At 40.7% G+C, this 21713-nt stretch overlaps 2 protein-coding genes across 2 annotated transcripts in view; one reads left to right on the forward strand and one right to left on the reverse strand.

Moving 5' to 3' along the window:
• Positions 1-1444: 1444 nt before the first annotated feature.
• LOC108386989 (cytochrome P450 3A12-like) overlaps positions 1445-21713 on the reverse strand; it is a 42780-nt gene continuing 22511 nt past the window's right edge. The window contains exons 10-13 of the mRNA XM_037017921.2: positions 19978-20138; positions 18554-18780; positions 3659-3821; positions 1445-1969 (exon numbers count right to left, since the gene is read on the reverse strand). Coding sequence (XP_036873816.2) covers positions 1874-1969; positions 3659-3821; positions 18554-18780; positions 19978-20138 — 647 coding nt within the window. The 3' untranslated portion in view covers positions 1445-1873. The remainder of the gene's footprint in view (positions 1970-3658; positions 3822-18553; positions 18781-19977; positions 20139-21713) is intronic.
• The window catches only part of LOC118972347 (uncharacterized), a 54014-nt gene continuing 36011 nt past the window's right edge, over positions 3711-21713 (forward strand). Inside the window, exon 1 of the mRNA XM_073215030.1 lies at positions 3711-3845. The gene's annotated coding sequence lies outside the window, so the exon portion shown is untranslated. The remainder of the gene's footprint in view (positions 3846-21713) is intronic.

The raw sequence follows: 21713 nt of genomic DNA on the forward strand, positions 1-21713 counted from the left end.
TTCCCAGAGCCTGCCCCTCAATTGCAATTAAGAAAGTCTATTCTCTGTATAAAAGTTCTGATCGTGTGTATCACTTTGACCCAGAAATTTCACCATCTTTTATGTATCCTATGAATAAAATGTCACATGCACAAAAAGACTTAGTGGGAAAACGTCCAATTCAGGACACAGGAGGATGTTCTGTGAAAGTGGGGTCATACGGGGGCACAGACACAGCCTGGAAATCAGCCATCTGAAGGCCTGCCATAAGCCAGGCAGCTCCTCCTGAGCTCCGGGCCTCTACTTTTCCCCCAGGCATCTGAATCTCGTGTTTTCTTTTTCATTATTTACTGTGGTAAAATAACATATCATTTACCACTTGAGCCATTTGTGAGGGGATAGTTCTGTGGCACTGAGCACTTTGAAATTTTGAAGCCGTCCCCTACTATGCCATCTTCAAATCGACACTGTGCACCTGTTAAAGAACACCTGCCCGGTGTAGTCTCCCTTCTGGTCCCTGGCACCCACCATCCTCCCCTCTGTCTCTATGGCTTTGGCTCTTCTGGGTCACTCATTTAAGTGGAATGCTACAAAAGTGGTGTGTGTGTGTGTGCATTTTATTTCATTCAGCACACAGTTGTAGACAGGTTTCCTAATGATGACCCTGAATTCATTGCAACATGTGGCTTATTCTTGGTGCCTATCTAAGCCAAGGGCCTGCCGCCTAAGGAAAAGTTGGTGCATGTAATTTTTCCAGACACCAAAACACTGTGATCCAGGTTGTGGTTTGTGTAATTCGCCTTGCAGTTCTGCCAGTTTTTGATTCATGTTTATTGTGAGGTATGTAAACACTGAAGACTGTTGTATCCTCTTGGTTAATTCACCACTTTCTCGTTGTGAAATGGCCTGTTTTGTCCCTGTTAGTATTCTGACATGGACTTTCTCTGACATTTATAGAGCCTCCCCAGACTTCTTTGGGCATGCTGAATCCCATTCCATCCTTTTACTTTTAGGGTTGCATGTTTCTATTTAAAGTGATTTTCTTGTAGACAGCATATGATTGGGTCTTACCTTTTTATCCAGTCTGACCATTTGTGCCTATTAACTGGGGTGTTGAGACTACTTCCATCTGACACAACTATTGGTGTAACTGGGTAGCTTGTGGTCTGTGGTCTTTGCTGTCTGTCCCATCTTCTTTGTTTCCTTTTTCTCCTCTGTCTTCCTTCCTTTCAGTGCATTGCATTTCTGTGATTCCATTCTGTACCCTTTGTTGGGTTGTTGGCTATAACACTGTTATTTTAAGGGGTGCTTTAAAGTTTATACTATATACCTTTAATAAACCTCTGTGAAAGGTGTATGCAGTTATTTTCCAAAATGGCAGGTTAAGCTGGAGGTGAAGAACATTAGTCACTGTAACTGTATGTTCTGTCTTTCGATTCCCCCTAGTTTGCACACAGGCATCACGTTACACTTTGTAAAGAGATGTTTATTGACTTGATCAGTGTAATACCTAATATAGAAATTCGAAATAACACAGGTGCTTTAACTATTAGTGTAATCATTCTTGTTTTCATTGGAGATGGTTGATGAAATCATTGAGAAATTTCATTCTTGATCAAAGCTCAGGAGGAGCAGAAGGTGCTCACTCGGGGTGGACAGAGAGAGTCCAGAGAACCAGGTAAGCTGGCGCCCATTAGTGTCCTCCTGCATGTTACCAGGATATATAATCCTCCACTGGGACACCAGAAAGTGAAATGAGCATTTGGAAGGCCTATTCATCACGTGCACTACATTAACAGCCTCTTCATCCCGGGTTTTATTCACAGAGTCAGCTGAGGTCTGGTGGTGTGGGATCCAGCTTCCCCGAAGAACAAAGCGGAATCTTTAGGAAAAGTCAGACGCCATTCAAGGTTCCATCTCTCAACTCAATCTTTAGAACAATGGGTTTTTCCGGTTGAATAATTCCTTGATTGCTTAATTTCAAGGGGATCTGCCACACGTAATCAAACATGAGAATCAGTTAATGGAGCCAGCCAAGAACAGAAGCACGTAGGCAAGATACATTAAGGACACAAACATTTAATAAACTACTTTAAGCATCATACATCTTTGATTCTTTTTCTTGAACTATCAGTCAATATCTTTCAAAGATACAGGGACAGTCGGGTTACCTATTTTTCCTTGAGTTAATTTTAATACTTGCATCTTTCAACAAACTGGTCTATTTAATTTCTGTTATAACATGTATGGACATAAAGTTCTTTGCAGTATTCCCTTATTATCGTTTTGGTTTTACATTTTTTCCACTTTTATTGAGGTATTGACATACAGTAGTGTGCAAACTTCAGGTGTACAGCATTATGATTTCACTTGCATAAATCAAGAAATTATTACCCCAATAAGCTTAGTTAACACAATTATCTCATATAGATACCAAAAAGGAAAAATGGAAAAATGTTTTCCTTGTAGTGAGAATCCTTAGCATCTCCTCTCTTCACACCCCTCACGTGTGCCATGTGGCAGCGTCAGCGACTGTCACCATGTTGTATGTGACATTCCCAGCACTTGTGCATCTTACAACAGGACCACATTTCCCAGCCCCCTCCCTGCTGTAATTCTCTGCACTTATTCTGTGAGCTGTGCCAGGACTGGATGGTGAAAGCTCATCTATCATTCAGTCAACAAATTATCTGTGGAGCAGCTGCTATGTATGTGCAGCTTGATAGAGACACAGTCGTGTTGGCTTGTGGTCTTTTTTGAATTAAATTTTAAGTAAAAGGATGAGTTTTTTTTTTAAATGTAAACCACATTCTTAGGCATTAGGGTAAGCAATTCTGAAAAGCCACATTGAATTGATTTTGTGTATGTTGAAACCTATTGTGTTATCCTATGTGCGAAGTGTACGACACATGGCAGGAGTGTCCTCACTTGTAAAGCCCGGTGGAACCATCCAGTACATGGCTAACGTCATGGGAGGGATTACATGTATTTTCTAACATCTGGTGTCTCCTGAGTATAGGGCAAGTAGTGAACTTGTGAAGAACTGCAGGGTTTGGACTGACACTTTGAGCCCCCTGTTCTCCCATCACTCCTTCATGTGGGGGCCCCATGCAGAGTCACCTTCTAGTCTCTGTGACTTCAGGGCAAGCACAGTATCCTGGGGGGAGAGAAGTGCCTAGCTCTGCATGGCCAGGAGCTTGTGAGAGGACATGCCCATCCCAGGCTCTCAGCGTCCAGGGTTCTGTTTGTCCACATTTACAGGAAAGCCACACAGCTGCACTAAAGCCACAAATGACAGGGAAACCCTGTCCATCCTCCTCTCCCTGAGGGCCTGCATATTAAATACATGACTGTGCCCACACACCCCTCCTTCCTGTCCCCTGGAAACCAAATATAAACTTTGCTCAAGTTCAAAGGCCTGTGCATAATCACATCACAATAACTGCAGGGGCCACAGGTGACCTTTACTACTGGCTGTTTGTAAAGCCACACAGTGCTCCATAGCTGAGGACCCCCAGAGCCATACATGGCTCCAGATAGGTTCTCTGGCCTATGGAGCAAATGGTTCTTTGAATAGAACACATTTCCTTATACAAATATAGACATATATAGACATATTTCTCTTGGTTAAGAAAATCTCCCAATGAACATTATTTGTCCAGTAATTTATCTGTCTGACCTGTGTTTCTTTACAAGGTTTGAAGGAGAAGTTCTGCAGGACTCTGACGATAGCCACTTTCATGTTCAGGAGAGCGAACCTCATGCCGATGCAGTTTCGGGGTCCAGTTCCAAAAGGCAGATATGTGTACGGATTTATGCTGTCCTTGTTCTTCTTACTGAACCTGGACCCACAATAGCAGATGAAGGCAAGTTAGTGAAACATGAGAACAGCAAAGATCCACAGTGGGGATCTCAGGCTCCTCAGCCAGAAGCACATGGGACCATGTTCATGTTGTGGACGAGTCATGAATCCCGCCACGGGCACTTGGGGTGGGAACCCGAGCTACAGCCCCTCCCGTCCCCTTTGGCCTGCAGGGCCTCTCAGTCTCGTTGAAGACATGAGATGAGTGCTGTTAAAAAGAAATTCACCTCTGAACACTAAAATGACATTCAGGGTGGGGAGGTGCTCACACTAGAAAGGCAAGTAGGAAATGAGACTGACTGAAGGAAGGGGGGGTTCCTGCATCTCCTCGACCTGCCTGGCCAGATGGTCATGGAGGACAGAGCAGGAGACAGGCGTCCTATTACTTCAGGTGGTATTGTCCCTTCTCTCCCCTTCCTGCCCCCCTGCTGCTCCTCTGCTCCCCCTCCCCACAGACCCGCTGAAGTCAGGTGATTCCCGTGGGCAGCAGGCTCTGCTCTGCTGCAGTACAATCCCCGATCTCCTTGTCTGTCTGTGTCCTTCAAGGTTAGACCATGAGTTATTCAAATCTCATTCCTCAACATCTGATTATGTTAAGGAAACATGTGGATATGGGGAAAGTGATAATGGCAATGTAGTTATATAATATTTAAAGAGTCATTATTTAGAGAAAATCTGGAATAGGTACAAATGCTGTGCTTTTGACTATTATGGGAATTAGGAGAATAGCCTTGGTGTGTGGGTGGGGAGGCTTCCATGGGTTAATGGTGGCTGGGCAGGCAGTGCGCTCATACAGATGCATTGAAAGTACACCTAGATGTGTCTAGGGAAGTGCTTGTGTATATGTCAGAAATACTTATACTTCAGCCAAAACCCCTCCAATTAGGCATTTTTTGACCATTAGATCTCACTGCCTGACTCTGTCCCTGAAACTCAAGGGTAAGCATTTACTCTGATGCCTGGATGAATGAAAGAGAAGGACAGTAACTTGTCTCTGATTTGTAGTTGTGAAGATGCAGGGTGGTGAAGTGCTGAGCTTGGAGCAAGCGTAGAGGACCCCTGGTCCATAAAAACAACAACTTCTCAACTCTGACATCGTTTTTCAGCAAGTACTACACTATGCTAGCACTAGAGACACCTTGGAAAACAAAATACAGTCCTTCCGCCGTTTCCCAGGATGTTTCCCAGAGTTCATTCCAAATTCTGCTCACCTTCCCAATATGTAGGAAAGCATCAAGTCTATGCAGAACTCAACATGTGCCAAAAGCAGACATTAGTTTTGCATTCTCAGGAGAGCAAGCTCAAGGCCTGTCCAGGGAGGATGTCTCAGTGTCTGAGGAGCATATGACTTCATTTTGGAAGAGTCATGCCATACCAAAGAGGAGGGAGCTGGCACGGGACTGCAGTCACGGGCAGTACCGGGAACCTGTGCCCACCTCCACCCTCATGAAGCTGCTTACCAAGCAGGGAGGATTTCCCGCAGGTCCTCAGCCTGATGTCTGCAATAACTCAAGAGCAAATGGGGGATTGTTGTAAAAAAGATGGTGTAGTAGGATGGCAGGGCAGTAACCACGTCCTACATGCACATGAAGAAAGCTACTACAGCAAATACAACTAATCCTGAAAACTACCTGAAGACTGCAGAACAGACCGTCAACCCTGGGTGAAGAAGAGAAGACCACACAGAGAAGGGTAAAGGCAGAGCATGACCAGGGACCCCAGCTCTTCTCCCATTCCAGCCAACAAGTGGGAGGGAGAGCAAGGGGAAAAGTGCTTGGGAGACCTGCACACATGTTCCTGGAGATCTTTTCTGGCACTGTGAGTGTACATTGCACTGGGCTTTGGTGATTAACAGGGCTGGACTCCACAGAGAGTATGGGCCCTTTGGGAGGTTGAGACTCCTGATGCTTGTGGAGAACAGGCATGTTTCACAGGCCTGCTGAAACCCAAAACAGAGGAGGAAGTTTGAAAGATTTACCAGCAGTGGGAAGTGTGCTGGAAGGGCAGGGATGACAGGAGCTCTCTCCCCAGGGAAGAAGGACAGGTGAATGATACTCTCCCAGCCGTTCTTCCACCCAACTCCTTGGCCTCTTGCAGGAACCACACCCAAATGCTCCACATCCCTTCTTGATGGCTAAGCCCTGAAGCACTTCCATATGCACATGCCCACCCACCTTGGCAGAATGCTCCACACAGCAGCCATTAGTATTTGCTACCTGGCAGGAAGAGTGAGACTTTCTCAGCTTTCCCAGCTCTCTCTAAGCCCAACTGATGAGACTCCTGTGGGATCCATCTCCAAATACAGGGTCCATCACCCTTGTGACTCAGCTTTGTGCCACACTTCCCTGTGCACTTGCTGTGCCTGCACCACTCACCCAGCAGTGGCTGCCATTTGCTGCTTGGCAGGAAGACAGGGGCCCTGCTCATAGTGATCTGTGCAGAAACACTGCACCCCATGCAGTTGGGCACCCTGAGGCAATCTGTCAGCCTTTGCTGGCACAAATCCACCATTGCCAGCATGCAGGCTGAAAGTTTTTCCCACCCAGAGCCCACAATGAGGAACTGTGGCTCCAGTGTAAAGGAAAACCAGGCACTGACGAGAAGAGAGTCCTGAGATTCCTGGCACCAAAGGATGCCATTTCTTTCACGACCAGGAGGCAGAGATGATCTACTTGATACAAAGGAAGGCATACAGCAATGCAGACAAAATGAAGCGGCAGAGGAATATGTTTCAAACAGAAGAACAGAATAAGACACCAGAGAGCAGGCCAAATGGAACAGAGATTACCAGTCTTCTTAATGAAGATTCCATAGTAACAGTCATAAAGATGCTCATTGACTTGTGGAAAACAATTGATGATCTCAGAGAGAACTTCATCAGAGAGGTAGATTTGAAAAATAGCCACACAGAGTTGAAGAATTCAATAACTGAAATGAAAAATACAATAGAAGGAATAAATAGTAGACTTCTGGAAGTAGAGGAGAGAATCAACGAGATGGAAATTAAAGAACAGGAAAGCAATCAGGCTGAAATAAGAGAGGAAAAAGCTTTGCTAAACATGAGAGGATGCTTAGAAGCTGTGCAACAACTCCAAATGAAACAATATTCACATAACAGGGGTCTCAGAAGAAGAAAAAGGGGTAAAAATTCTTTTTGAAGAAAGAATAGCTGAAAACTTCCCCAATATGGGGAAGGAAAGACACCCAGGTCCTAGAAGCATAGAGGGCCCCTAACAAAAGGAACCCCATGGACACAACACCAAGACATACAGTAATTAAAGTGGCAAAGATTAAAGAGAAAGAGAGAATCTTAAGTGCAGCAGGAGAGAGGCAGATAGTTACCTGTGAGGGAAACTCCATAAGACTATCAGTAGATTCCTCAGCGGAAACTTTACAGGTCAGAAGGGAGTGGCATGAAATATTTAATATATTGAAAGAGAAGAACCTACAACCAAGAATCCTCTACCCAGCAAGATTACCATTCAGAATTGAAGGGGAGATTAAACATTTCCCAGATAAACTAAGGTTAAATGAATTCCTGAACACTAAACTGGTCTTACAAGACATGTAAAGGGACTTCTGTAGCTGGAAATATTCTTAAGCCTAAATATTTTTCATCAATGAAACAAACCTACAGTAAAAGTAGCAGGCCAGTTACTTACCGAGCAAGTATGAAGTTAAACACAAAAGTAGTAAAATCAACTATATGCAAAATCAGTCATGGGATACACAAGAGATGTGGATTATGACACACACAAAGTGTGGAGGAGGAAAAGTACAAAAGGAGTACTTTCAGATTGTGCTAGAAACAGAGTGACCATCAACTTAATATAAACTTATATATTTAGGAAAAAGCCTATGAACCTTATGGTAACTGCAAACCCAAAGCATATAACAGATACACAAAAATGAAAAAAGGAAACCCAAGCAGAACAGTATTAAAAACCATCAAATAGTAAGACATGAGATAAGAGAGGAAGACCAGAACAGAGAAACTACAAAACCAACCAGAAAACAGTTAATAAAATGGTAACAAGTACATATCTATCCATAATTGCCTTAAATGTAATTGGACTAGATACACCAATCAAAAGACATAGGGTAGCAGAACAAATAAAGACACAAGGCCCATCTATATGCTGCCTAAAGGACATTCATTTCAGACCTAAAGACATACACAGACTGAAAGTGAGGGGATGGAAAAAAAGATATTTCATGCAAATAAAGAGAAAAAAAGAAGGGGTGGCAGTAATTTTATCAGACAAAGTAGACTTCAAAACAAAGAAGGTAACAAGAGACAAAGAAGGACATTCCACAAATATAAAGTGATCAGTCCAACAAGAGGATATAATGATTGTAAATATCTATGTACTCAACATAGGAGCATCTAAATATATAAAACAAATATGAACAGACCTAAAGGGAAACTAACAGCAACACAATCATATTAAGAGACCTTAACATTCCACTTACATCAGTGAACAGATCACCCAGACAGAAAATAAATAAGGAAACAGAGATGTTGAACAACACATTAGACCAGATGGACTTAACAGGTATATACAGTCCTTTCTGCTGCAAAGCAGCAGCATACACATTTTTCTCAAGTGCACATGGAATGTGCTCCAGAATAGATCACATATTAGGACACAAAAACAGTCTCAATAAATTCAAAGATATTGAAATTGTATGAAGCATCTTTTCAGATAACAGTGGTATGAAACTAGAAATCAAATACACAAAGAAACCAAAAGAAAGCACATACACACAGAGGATAAATAATCAGTGGATCAGTGAACAAATCAAAGAAGAAATCAAGCAATGCATGAAGACAAATGGGAACAAAATACGTCAGTTCCAAGTATGTGGATGCTGCAAAAGCAGTTCTAAGAAGAAAGTATGTTGCAATACAGGCTTACCTCAAGAAAGAGGAACAATCCAAAATAAACAGTCTAAGTGCACAACTAAGTAAACTAGAAAAAGAACAAGGAATGAAAACCTAAGTTAGTAGAAGGGACATAATAAGATGAGAGCAGAAATTAATAAAATAGAGAAGAACAACACAATGGAAAAACAATGAAACCGAGAGCTGATTCTTTGAGAAGTGAAAGAAAACAGACAAACCCTAGCCAGACTTTTCACACAAAAAAGGGAGAAGACACAAATAAACAAAATCAGAAATAAAAAAGGAGATGTTACAACCAATACCACAGACATTCAAAGAATTATTAGAGAATACTATCAAAAAATGGGCCAATAAATTGGACAGCCTAGAAGGTATGGATAAATTCCTTGAAAAGTACAACCTTCCAAGACTGACCCAGGAAGAAACAGAAGGTCTGAACAGACCAATTAGAAGTAATAAAATTAAATTGGCAATCAAAAGACTCCCAGTAAATAAATTCCATGACTGGATGGATTCACAGTTGACTTCCACCAAACATTTAAAGAAGAGCTAATATCCATCCTGCTTAAAAAATTCCAAAAAGTAGAAAAGGAGGGAATACTTCCAACTTATTCTATGAGGCCAGCATCACTCTAATACCAAAACCAGGCAAACTAAAAAAAAGGTAGACACAAGAATCCTCAACAAAATATTAGAAAATCAAACTCAGAAATACAACAAAAGGATCATCCATCACGACAGAGTGGGATTTATTCCAAGGATGCAAGGATAGTACAATAATCATAAATTAATGAACGTGATACACCACATTAACAAAAGGAAGGATAAAAACCATCTGATCATCTCAATAGTTGCTGAAAATGCACTGACAAAATTCAACATCCAGTCATGATAAAAACTCTCAACAAAGTGGGTACAGAGCGAACATACCTCAACATAATACAGACCATATATAAGATAATAAGGACCAAACCCACAGCTAACATCATACTGAATGGTGAAAAGCTGTAAGCTTTTCCTCTAAGATCAGGACCAAGGCAAGGATGCCCATTCTCACCACTTTAATTCAACATACTACTGGAGGTCTTAACCATGGCAATCAGAGAAGATAAAGATATAAAAGTCATCCATATTGGTAAGGAAGACATAGAACAGACACTGTTTGCAGATGACTTGGTACTGTATATAGAAAACCCTAAAGACTCCACCAAAAACCATTAGAACTAATAACTGGGTTCAGCAAAGTTTCAGGATACAAAATTAATATACACAAATATGTTGCATTTCCATGTACAGACAACCGACTAGCAGAAGGAGAAACAACTCTATTTACAATTGCTCAAAAAGAATAAAGCACATAGGAATAAAACTAACCCAGGAGGTGAAAGACCTGTACTTGGAAACTGTAAGACACTGAGGAGAGAAATTAAAGAAGACACAAATAAATGGAAATTTATCCAAGTTCATGGATAGTAAGAACTAATATTGTCAAAATGGCTATCCTGCACAAAGCAATTTACAGATTCAATGCCATCCCTAACAAATTACCAATGGCATATTTCAGTGAACTAGAGCAAATAATCTTAAATTCATATGGAACCACAAAAGACCCCAAATAGCAAAAGCAATCTTTCTTTTTATTAATTTTATTTTGGTATCATTAATCTACAATTACATGAAGGACATTATGTTTACTAGGCTCTCCCCTTCACCAAGTCCTCCCCACATCCCTGTTCACAGTCACTGTCCATCAACATAGTAAGATGCTGTAAAATCACTACTTGTCTTCTCTGTGTTGCACAGCCCTCCCTGTGTCCCCACACACACTATACATGCCAGTCGTAATGCCCCCTTTCTTTTTTTCCCGCCCTTATCCCTCCCTTCCCCCACCCCCGTCTTCCCCAGTCCCTTTCCCTTTGGTAACTATTAGTCCATTCTTGGGTTCTGTGCTGCTGCTGCTGTTTTGTTCCTTCAGTTTTCTTTTGTTCTTATACTCCACATATGGGTGAAATCATTTGGTACTTGTCTTTCTCTGCCTGGCTTATTTCACTGAGCATAAAACCCTTTAGTTCCATCCATGTTGTTGCAAATGGTAGGACATATTTTCTTCTTATGGCTGAGTAATATTCCATTGTGTATATGTACCACATCTTGTTTATCCATTCATCTACTGATGGACATTTAGGTTGCTTCCATATCTTGGCTATTGTAAATAGTGCAGCGATAAACATAGGGGTGCATCTGTCTTTTTCAAACTGGAGTGCTGCATTCTTAGGGTAAATTCCTAGAAGTGGAATTCCTGGGTCAAATGGTATTTCTATTTTGAGCATTTTGAGGAACCTCCATACTGCTTTCCACAATGGTTGAAGTAATTTACATTCCCACCAGCAGTGTAGGAGGGTTCTGCTTTCTCCACAACCTCGCCAACATTTGTTGTTGTTTGTCTTTTGAATGGTAGCCATCCTTACTGGTGTGAGATAATATCTCATTGTGGTTTTAATTTGCATTTCTCTGATGACAAGCGATGTGGAGCATCTTTTCATGTGTCTGTTGCCCATCTGAATTTCTTCTTTAGAGAAGTGTCTATTCAGCTCCTCTGCCCATTTTTTAATTGGGTTATTTGCTTTTTGTTTGTCGAGGTGTGTGAGCTCTTTATATATTTTGGATGTCAACCCTTTATCGGATCTGTCATTTATGAATATATTCTCCCATACTGTAAGATACCTTTTTGTTCTATTGATGGTGTCCTTTGCTGTACAGAAGCTTTTCAGCTTGATATAGTCCCATTTGTTCATTTTTGCATTTGTTTCCCTTGCCCAGGGAGATATGTTCAAGAAGAGGTCACTCATGTTTATGTCTAAGAGATTTTTGCCTATGTTTTTTTCTAAGAGTTTTATGGTTTCATGACTTACATTCAAGTCTTCGATCCATTTCTAATTTACTTTTGTGTATGGGGTTAGGCAGTGATCCAGTTTCATTCTCTTACATGTAGCTGTCCAGTTTTGCCAGCACCATCTGTTGAAGAGGCTGCCATTTCCCCATTGTATGTCCATGGCCTCTTTATCGAATATTAGTTCACCATGTATGTTGGGTTAATGTTTGGAGTCTCTATTCTGTTCCATTGGTCTGTGGCTCTGTTCTTGTGCCAGTACCAAATTGTCTTGATTACTGTGGCTTTGTAGTAGAGCTTGAAGTTCGGGAGCGAGATCCCCCCCCCACTTTATTCTTCCTTCTCAGGATTGCTTTAGCTATTCAGGGTCTTTGGTGTTTCCATATGAATTTTTGAACTATTTGTTCCAGTTCATTGAAGATAGTTTGATAGGGATTGCATCGAATCTGTATATTGCTTTGGGTAGGATGGCCATTTTGATGATATTAATTCTTCCTAGTCAGGAGCATGGGATGAGTTTCCATTTGTTAGTGTCCTCTTTAATTTCTCTTAAGAGTGTCTTATAGTTTTCAGAGTATAGGTCTTTCACTTCCTTGGTTAGGTTTATTCCTAGGTATTTTATTCTTTTTGATGCTATTGTGAATGTAACTGTCTTCCTGATTTCTCTTTCTATTAGTTTATTGTTAGTGCATAGGAAAGCCACAGATTTCTGTGTGTTAATTTTGTATCCTGCAACTTTGCTGAATTCCGATATTAGTTCTAGTAGTTTCGGAGTGGAGTCTTTAGGGTTTTTTATGTACAATATCATGTCATCTGCAAATAGTGACAGTTTGACTTCTTCTTTACCAATCTGGATTCCTTGTATTTCTTTGTTTTGTCTAATTGCTGTGGCTAGGACCTCCAGTACTATGTTGAATAACAGTGGGGAGTGTGGGCATCCCTGTCTTATTCCCGATTGCAGAGGAAAGGCTTTCAGCTTCTCGCTGTTCAGTATGCTGTTGGCTGTGTGTTTGTCGTATATGGTCTTTATTATGTTGAGGTGCTTACCCTCTATACCCATTTTATTGAGAGTTTTTATCATGAATGGATGTTGAATTTTGTCGAATGCTTTTTCAGCATCTATGGAGATGATCATGTGGTTTTTGTCTTTCTTTTTGTTGTGGATGATGTGGTGGATGATGTTGATGGATTTTCGAATGTTGTACCATCCTTGCATCCCTGGGATGAATCCCACTTGGTCATGGTGTATGATCCTTTTGATATACTTTTGAATTCGGTTTGCTAATATTTTATTGAGTATTTTTGCATCTACATTCATCAGGGATATTGGTCTGTAATTTTCTTTTTTGGAGGGGTCTTTGCCTGGTTTTGGTATTAGGATGATGTTGGCTTCATAGAATGAGTTTGGGAGTATTCCCTCCTCTTCTATTTTTTGGAAAACTTTAAGGAGAATGGGTATTATGTCTTCTTTGTATGTCTGATAAAATTCTGAGGTAAGTCCATCTGGCCCGGGGGTTTTGTTCTTGGGTAGTTTTTTGATTAACGCTTCAATTTCATCGCTGGTAATTGGTCTGTTTAGATTTTCTGTTTCTTTCTGGGTCCGTCTTGGAAGGTTGTATTTTTCTAGGAAGTTGTCCATTTCTCCTAGGTTTCCCAGCTTGTTAGCATATAGTTTTTCATAGTACTCTCTAATAATTCTTTGTATTTCTGTGGGGTCCATCGTGATTTTTCCTTTCTCATTTCTGATTCTGTTGATTTGTTTTGACTCTCTTTTCCTATTAATAAGTCTGGCTAGAGGCTTATCTATTCTGTTTATTTTCTCAAAGAACCAGCTCTTGGTTTCATTGATTTTTGCTATTGTTTTATTCTTCTCTATTTTATTTATTTCTTCTCTGATCTTTATTATGTCCCTCCTTCTGCTGACCTTAGGCCTCATTTGTTCTTCTTTTTCTAATTTCGATTATTGTGACATTAGACCATTCATTTGGGATTGTTCTTCCTTCTTTAAATATGCCTAGATTGCTATATACTTTCCTCTTAAGACTGCTTTTGCTGCATCCCACAGTAGTTGGGGCTTTGTGTTGTTGTTGTTGTTTGTTTCCATATGTTGCTGGATCTCCATTTTGATTTGGTCATTCATCCATTGATTATTTAGGAGTGTGTTGTTAAGCCTCCATGTGTTTGTGAGCCTTTTTGCTTTCTTTGTACAATTTATTTCTAGTTTTATGCCTTTGTGGTCTGAAAAGTTGGTTGGTAGGATTTCAATGTTTTGGAATTTACTGAGGCTCTTTTTGTGGCCTAGTATGTGGTCTGTTCTGGAGAATGTTCCATGTGCACTTGAGAAGAATGTGTATGCTGTTGCTTTTGGATGTAGAGTTCTATAGATGTCTGTTAGGTCCATCTGTTCTAGTGTGTTGTTCAGTGCCTCTGTGTCCTAACTTATTTTCTGTCTGGTGAATCTGTCCTTTGGAGTGAGTGGTGTGTTGAAGTCTCCCAAAATGAATGCATTGCATTCTATTTCCTCCTTTAATTCTGTTAGTGTTTGTTTCACATATGTTGGTGCTCCTGTATTGTGTGCATGTATATTTATAATGGTTATATCCTCTTGTTGGACTGAGCCCGTTATCATTGTGTAACATCCTTCTTTATCTTTTGTTACTTTCTTTATTTTGAAGTCTATTTTGTCTGATACTAGTGTTGCAACACATGCTTTTTTCTCTCTGTTGTTTGCATGAAATATCTTTTTCCATCCCTTGACTTTACATCTGTGCATGTCTTTGGGTTAGAGGTGAGTCTCTTGTAAGCAGCATATGGATGGGTCTTGCTTTTTTATCCATTCTATTACTCTGTGTCTATTGATTGGTGCATTCAGTCCATTTACATTTAGGGTGATTATTGAAAGGTATGTACTTATTGCCATTGCAGGCTTTAAGTTTGTGGTTACCAAAGGTTCAAGGTTAGCTTCGTTACTATCTTACTGTCTAACTTAACTTGCTTATTGAACTATTATAAACACGGTCTGATGATTCTTTATTTCTCTCCTTTCTTATTCCTTCTCCTCCCTTCTTCATATGTTGGGTGTTTTGTTCTGTGCTCTTTTTAGGAGTGCTCCCATTTAGAGCAGTCCCTGTAAGATGCCCTGTAGAGGTGGTTTGTGGGAGGCAAATTCCCTCAACTTTTGCTTGTCTGGGAATTGTTTAATCCCTCCTTCATATTTAAATGATAATCGTGCTGGATACAGTAGTCTTGGTTCAAGGCCCTTCTGTTTCATTGCATTAAGTATATCATGCCATTCTCTTCTGGCCTGTAGTGTTTTTGTTGAGAAGTCTAATGATAGCCTGATGGGTTTTCCATTGTAGGTGACCTTTTTTTTCTCTCTGGCTGCCTTTAATGCTTTGTTCTTGTCTTTGATCTTTGCCATTTTAATTATTATGTGTCTTGGCGTTGCCTTCCTTGGATCCCTTGTCATGGGAGTTCTGTGTACCTCTGTGGTCTGAGAGGCCATTTCCTACCCTAGTTTGGGGAAGTTTGCAGCAATTATTTCTTCAAAGACACTTTCTATCCCTTTTTTATCTCTCTTCTTCTTCTGGTACCCATATAATGCAGATATTGTTCCATTTTGATTGGTCACACAGTTCTCTTAAAATTCTTTCATTCCTGGAGATCCTTTTATCTCTCTCTCTGCATCAGCTTCTCTGCATTCCTGTTCTCTGTTTTCTAGTCCATTAATGGTCTCTTGCATCTCGTCCATTCTGTTTTGAAGTCCTTCCAGAGCTTTTTTTATTTCTGTATTCTCCCTCCTTAGTTCTTGCATATTTCTCTGCAAGTCCATCAGCATGGTTATGACTTTTGTTTTGAATTCTTTGTCGGGAAGACTGGTTAAATCTATCTCCCCAGGTTCCTCCTCAGGGGAATATGTAGAAGATGTCAAAGCTGTCTGGGTTAGTCTTGTCTGGATCAAATTTTTTTGCCTTTTCATGTTGATAGGTGCAGTGGAGTGCTATTGACGTGTCTATCAGCTGGGAGAATCAAGCCTCTTTCCACTTGGCTCCTGGACTTTCTTTACTGGGACAACTGTGACCCCTTGTGGCTTGTGTTGGGCAATTGCATGTAAACTAGGTCTTTATATCTTGCCTGCTGGTATGGAAGAAGCTCCCTTGCTGAGGGCGTGGCCAGCCTCAGGCTGCTGCTCTGCTATGGCGGGGCCTGGGAGGGGTAATGGACGGGGGGCTGTTTTGCTGTTTACCTCCTTGAGGGGTCTCAGAGCTGTTGCCCAGGGGGTTAGTGCACCCGGAGTTCCCTGGAATGTACAGCTGCTGGACTGTGACCCGGGATGCTTCCGTCCAGCTGTGGTGTCCCTGTCCCTTTAAGACTTCCAAAAGTACTCGCTTTTCTTTGTCACAGGGGCGCTGGCTTCGGGACCCGCTCATAGGTCTTACTGTCCTGTTTCCCTAGTTTGCAGCACCCCACGCATGCACTGTGTCTGCGCTCTGTTGTGGATGGCTAGGGCTGGGTGTGTAGCAGTCCTGGGCTCCCTCTCCCTCCCCGTTCTGACTCCTCTCCTCCTGCGGGAGCTGGGGTGAGGGGTGCTCAGGTCCCACCGGGCTGCGGCTTGTGTCTTACCCCTTTCACCAGGCACTGGGTTCTCGCAGGTGTGGATGTAGTCTGGCTGTTGCCCTGTGTCTTCTGGTCTCTCTTTTAGGATTAGTTGTATTTGTTGTATTTTCAAAAATATATATGTTTTTGGGAGAAGATTCCCATGGTCCTACTAATGCCGCCATCTTGGCTCTGCCCGTCACAAGCAAAAGCAATCTTGAGAAAGAAGAAGCTAGAGGTATTACATTCCCTCAATTCAAGCTACACTACAAAGCCACTATAATCAAAACAGTATGGCCCTGGTTCAAGAATATATCTATAGATCAATGGAACAGAATAGAGAACTCAGAAATAAACCCATGCGTGTATGGTGAATTAATATATGACAAGGAAGCCATGAATATACAACAGGGAAAAGACAGACTCTTCAATAAATGGTGTTGGGAAAATTGGACAGCTACATGCAAGCAAATGAAACCAGATCACCGTCTTAACTCCATACAGAAAAGTAAATGTGAAGTGGATTCAAGATCTAAATATAGGACATGGAACCATAAAACCCTTAGAGGAAAACTTAGGCAAAAAATCTCTTGAACATAAGCATGAGCAGTTTTTTTCTGGACATATCTCCCTGAGCAAGGGAAACAATATAAAAAATGAATAAGTGGGACTACATCAAACTAAAAAGCTTCTGTACAGCAAAGGACACCATCATCAGAACAAAAAGGCAACCTACAGTATGGGAGAATGTACTCATACATGATTTACTTGATAAGGGGTTAACATCCAAATATATAAATAACGAATATGCCTCAACACCCAAAAAATCAAAAAACCCAATGAAAATGTGGGCTGGGGACCTGAACAGACAATTTTACAGAGAAAAAATACAAATGGCCAACAGGCACATGAAGATGCTCCACATCACTAATCATCAAGGAAATGCAAATTGAAACGGAAATGAAAAATCACTCACACCACTTAGAGTGCTCACTATCCAAAAGACTAGAAATAATAAGTGTTGGTGAGGATGTGGAGAAACGGGAACCCTCCAATTGGTGCAGCCACTATGGAAGGCAGTATGGAGGGTCCTCCACATACTAAAAATAGAAATAGTGTACAACCCAGCAATTCCACTTTTAGGAATTTACTTGAAGAAAACAAAATCTGAGTCATAAAGATATGTGCACCCCTATGTTTATCACCACATTATTTACAATAACCAGATATGGAAGCAACCAAAGTGTCCAACAATTGATGAATGGATAAAGAGGTGGTAAATATACACCATGGAATGTCATTCAGCTGTAAAAAAAGAAAGAAATCCTGCCATTTGGGACAACAATGATGGACTTAGAGGATATTTTGCTATGTGAAATAAGCCAGATGGAGAAAGACAAGTACTATATGATTTCACTCATATGTAGACTCTAAAAACAAAACAAAATGAATAAAACAGCAGTAGATTTACAGACACTGAGAAGTGACTTTTGGTTACCCTCTGGGAAGGGTTGCTGTGGGTGGGTGTGGTAGATGAGGGGGAGAAAGAGGCACAAAAATCTCAACCATAATACAAGTTGGTCATGGGGGTGGAAGGTGCAGCATGGAGAATATAGTCAGTGGCTCTGTAACATCTTCCTATGTTGACAGATAGTAACCCCACTAGGAGCAGTGAGGACTTAATAATATATAGAACTGTTGAATCACTGTGTTTTATATTTTAAACCAATATAATATTGTATATCAACTATGCTTCAGTTAAAAAATTAAAAAACAACAAATGACAGCCAATGTTTCAAAACATGGAATATGTGAACATTGGTGATAAATTTAGAGAGCTCAAGAGAGAAGCACAGAAAAACTGAAAGTTAAAAATCATGTACACCTAAAATTAGGCAGTGCTTAAGTCTACTATGAATATGCATACAATCACTCCCACATATAGCATGTTCTTTATAGTTTAATATCTAATAAAGTAAGGTTAAAAGTCAAATAAGACATAATACCATCTTAATATATAAATTTACATATATATAACATATATATGTAAATGTACATAAGGACAACATCATGTTATTAATGAGACCTGTCTTAAGGTATTGAGACTGTAGACAGCTATAATTTTCTTTTTCTCATCATATGTGTGTAAAATTTTGGCAAGAAGCAATGATCATTCTTGTAATAAAAAATCTCCTAAAAATAAAAAGATGTACAAATAAATGATCACACAACCACACATTTATCATCTCTGCCAAGAGATGTGACAATATGCTCAAGCGAGCCTAGACCAGAGTAGGTTCCCTCTCCAGGGACCCTGTACCTTTCAGGGCGGAACTCCTCAGGTTCTGGCCAGAGCTGTGGGTCTTGATGAAGAACAAAGATGGGCACCATCACCACTGTCCCCTTGGGAATGAGCACCCCTTTGATCTCCACATCTTTCTTACAGAGTCGCTCAAGTCTACCAGCAACTGGGAATAATCTGAGAGATTCATTCACCACCATGTCAAGGTACTCCATCTGCACCAGGGCATCATATGTAGGGAGCATCTAGGAAGAAACAGATTTAGAGAAATTGAGATTTGGGATCAACTCCCAACTCAGTCTTTTCTTTGTAAAGCCACCGAGATTTGATGGTTAACTGGTTCCTGAAACATATCCCGGCCTATCCTTATACAGAATTTTAGCAAGATTGAATTCATTTAGAAGTATAAAGCATTTAAAGTGCACATACATAGTAAGAAGCAAATGTGAGGTATTAGAGTTGTTAAGGTTACAATTATTATTATGAAAATGAGAGAGCACAGTGCTCTAGCTAGGTCTGTCTCATAGTGACCTTTCCATCTTATTGCAATCAAAAGGATCCCAATATGGGCTTTACCACAAAGGAAAGAAAGTTCTCATTTAGGTAGGCCCCAAAATGTATCCTTACCTTATTTTTGAAGGACCTATGATTTAGGAAGGTGATAACCTTGTGGAAACCAGAGTCAGGACTTAAATGCATGTGTTCTATATCCTACCTGATGCTCTTTCCTACATGCCAAGCCTCTCCTGTTCAGCAAAATTACCCAGTGTGGTAAACTGCATGAATGGCCCCATTTCTTGACCCCTCCTGTGTTTGTGCCCTTTGCCCTCTAATGTGGTGGTGTCCTTCCATTCTGACTCTGGGGTTGACCATGTGGCCTGCTTTGAAGCAATGGAATGTTGGCCAAGTGTGATGCAAGCAGTGTTTAGAAGGGCACCCACAGATTGGGCTTCTTGCTCTAGCTGTCTGTTACTGCCCCGAGAATAACACACCAGGCTAGTTTTCTGGAATAGGAGAGATGCATGGATGCATGGGTGTGGGGCTGAGTCAGCCCTGCCAGCCTAGCCAGGGCCAGCCTAGATCAGCCAACAGCCAGACGAAGGCGGGTCAAGCAAATGCCAACAGAGAAAGCTGTCTAGACACTTGAGCAATAAATGCTTAATGTTAGGTGCCACAAATACTTTGTGTGTGATTTTTATTTGGCAGTATTTTGGTAACAGATAACTGTATACTAGCATCAGTGCTTTTTTCTCAAAGATCTTATATTTCTGTGAATAATGTATTTTACCTACATTTCTCCCTTTATCTCCATAAATCCTTCCTAAATATGAAAGTGTAAGAATTAATGCTCCTGTGTTTTGCAAAAATCCTCCTAGGAAATGGTGAGACCTTCTTGCTAAACCTGCACCTTCTCCCACCCTCTCTGGGTATCACCCTCTCACCTTATTTGGGAAAGTTGCATCAATCTCTTCCTGCAGTTTCTGCTGGACATCAGGGTGAGTGGCCAATAAATACATAAGGAAGGAAAGAGCACTGCTAGTGGTCTCATAGCCAGCAAAAATAAAGATAATAGATTGGGCCACAAGCTCCATATCAGACAGAGCTAAAAGGAGAGAAAGACATTGAGGTAAAGCAACTGAGTGTACAACATCACAGGTAAAATGAGGAGAAACCAAAATTGAACTCCCAAATCCTTAGGGAAAAATGGGAAAGTAATTGAGAGTCCAACTGGGATTGGTTTGCAGTCTGATGTCTGTCTTTCAGAGCCAAAAAAGGCAAAACTGGTCTTGATTCAGTTCTTCCCAGAGCTAATACTGTTCTTTGCCTTCTCTGCTTTGTAATGTAAAGTGGTAATTTCATGAGCTAGCATTTCTGTCTAACATACATGGTGTGATCAGCATGTCCCTTGGAGAATCCTAACAGTACATGAGGATATGGGATAGAATTCTTCCCCAGGAAAAATTTAAATAGTTCTAGCTACCATATAGCTTATTTTGTTGAGAGACTTTGCAATACAAGGCTTAATAGTAAGGAGAAGTTAAAGATCTTTCATCTACACATGTTCCTTCTATTTAAGAGAACAATACTGGGCTACAGATAACTCTTGCTACTCAAAGTGTGTTCCATGGACCAGCAATATCGGTAGCACGTGGGAACTTTTTAGACTTGCAGAAAATATAACTCCACCATAGAACTATTGAATCAAAATCTGAACATTCTTGGCATGGGTGATTAGTGTGCACACTAGTTTAGGAAGCATGGATTATTACACCTTTGTGAGGCATCAGGTAACAGAATACCAGAGGCACAGGTTTTCAATGAATGAGCTCCATAATATACAGAAATTACAGACATGGACAAAGCTATAAGAGTGGTTATTGATCCTACTCTAAAAAATGGCTTAGAATAGCAGAAGAAAGAAGGTATCACTAAAAGGGCATTGACCAGATGAAATACAGAAAAACAGGGCCCAGTGAGCAGAGTCAGCCGTGCTTATTCAACCATATCCTGAATGTCACCTTCCTTAGCACATGTCCCCACTCTCTGCTCTACATCATGCTCAGCAAACAGCCTTTGTGAACATAAGTTGGTCTCCCTTTTGATTTTTTCCTGGGACAATCTAAGGATGGTCAGGTTCTAATCTATTTGATTGGGACTATATTAAAACCTTTAGATAATTAAGCACTGAAATGAACAGGGCACCTGCACCAACTATGTACCTCACAAGTAAAAAGAATACAAGATGCATGTAAAAAGTTCTACAGAGTTCTGAATTCCTAATGATGGCGTCTAGGATGCTGTTATGGATGAATTCCTCTAGAAAATTCTCCACACCATAGGGTTTACAAAACTCATGATACTCAAAGCTCAGAGCTCTGAGCTCTGCTTTCAGTATGTTAGCCACTAGCCCCATGTGGCTATTTAAATTTTGATTCAATCTAGTAGAAGTTGAATATAATACAAGTTTCATCTCTTCAGCAGTAATAGACATATGTGAAGTACGCAATAGCTACATGTGTCTAGCAATTATTGCATTGAACAGAGCAGATATGGACTACGTCATCAGAAAAAGTTCTTTTGGACTATGTAGATAGATAGATTGATAGAATAACAGATGGACAGATAGAAGTAGATGTAGACAAAGATATAGATATATTTTAGTGCTATGATGAAGTCA

This window comes from Manis javanica, chromosome 10, assembly GCF_040802235.1.
Source record: "Manis javanica isolate MJ-LG chromosome 10, MJ_LKY, whole genome shotgun sequence".
Lineage (NCBI taxonomy): Eukaryota > Metazoa > Chordata > Mammalia > Pholidota > Manidae > Manis > Manis javanica.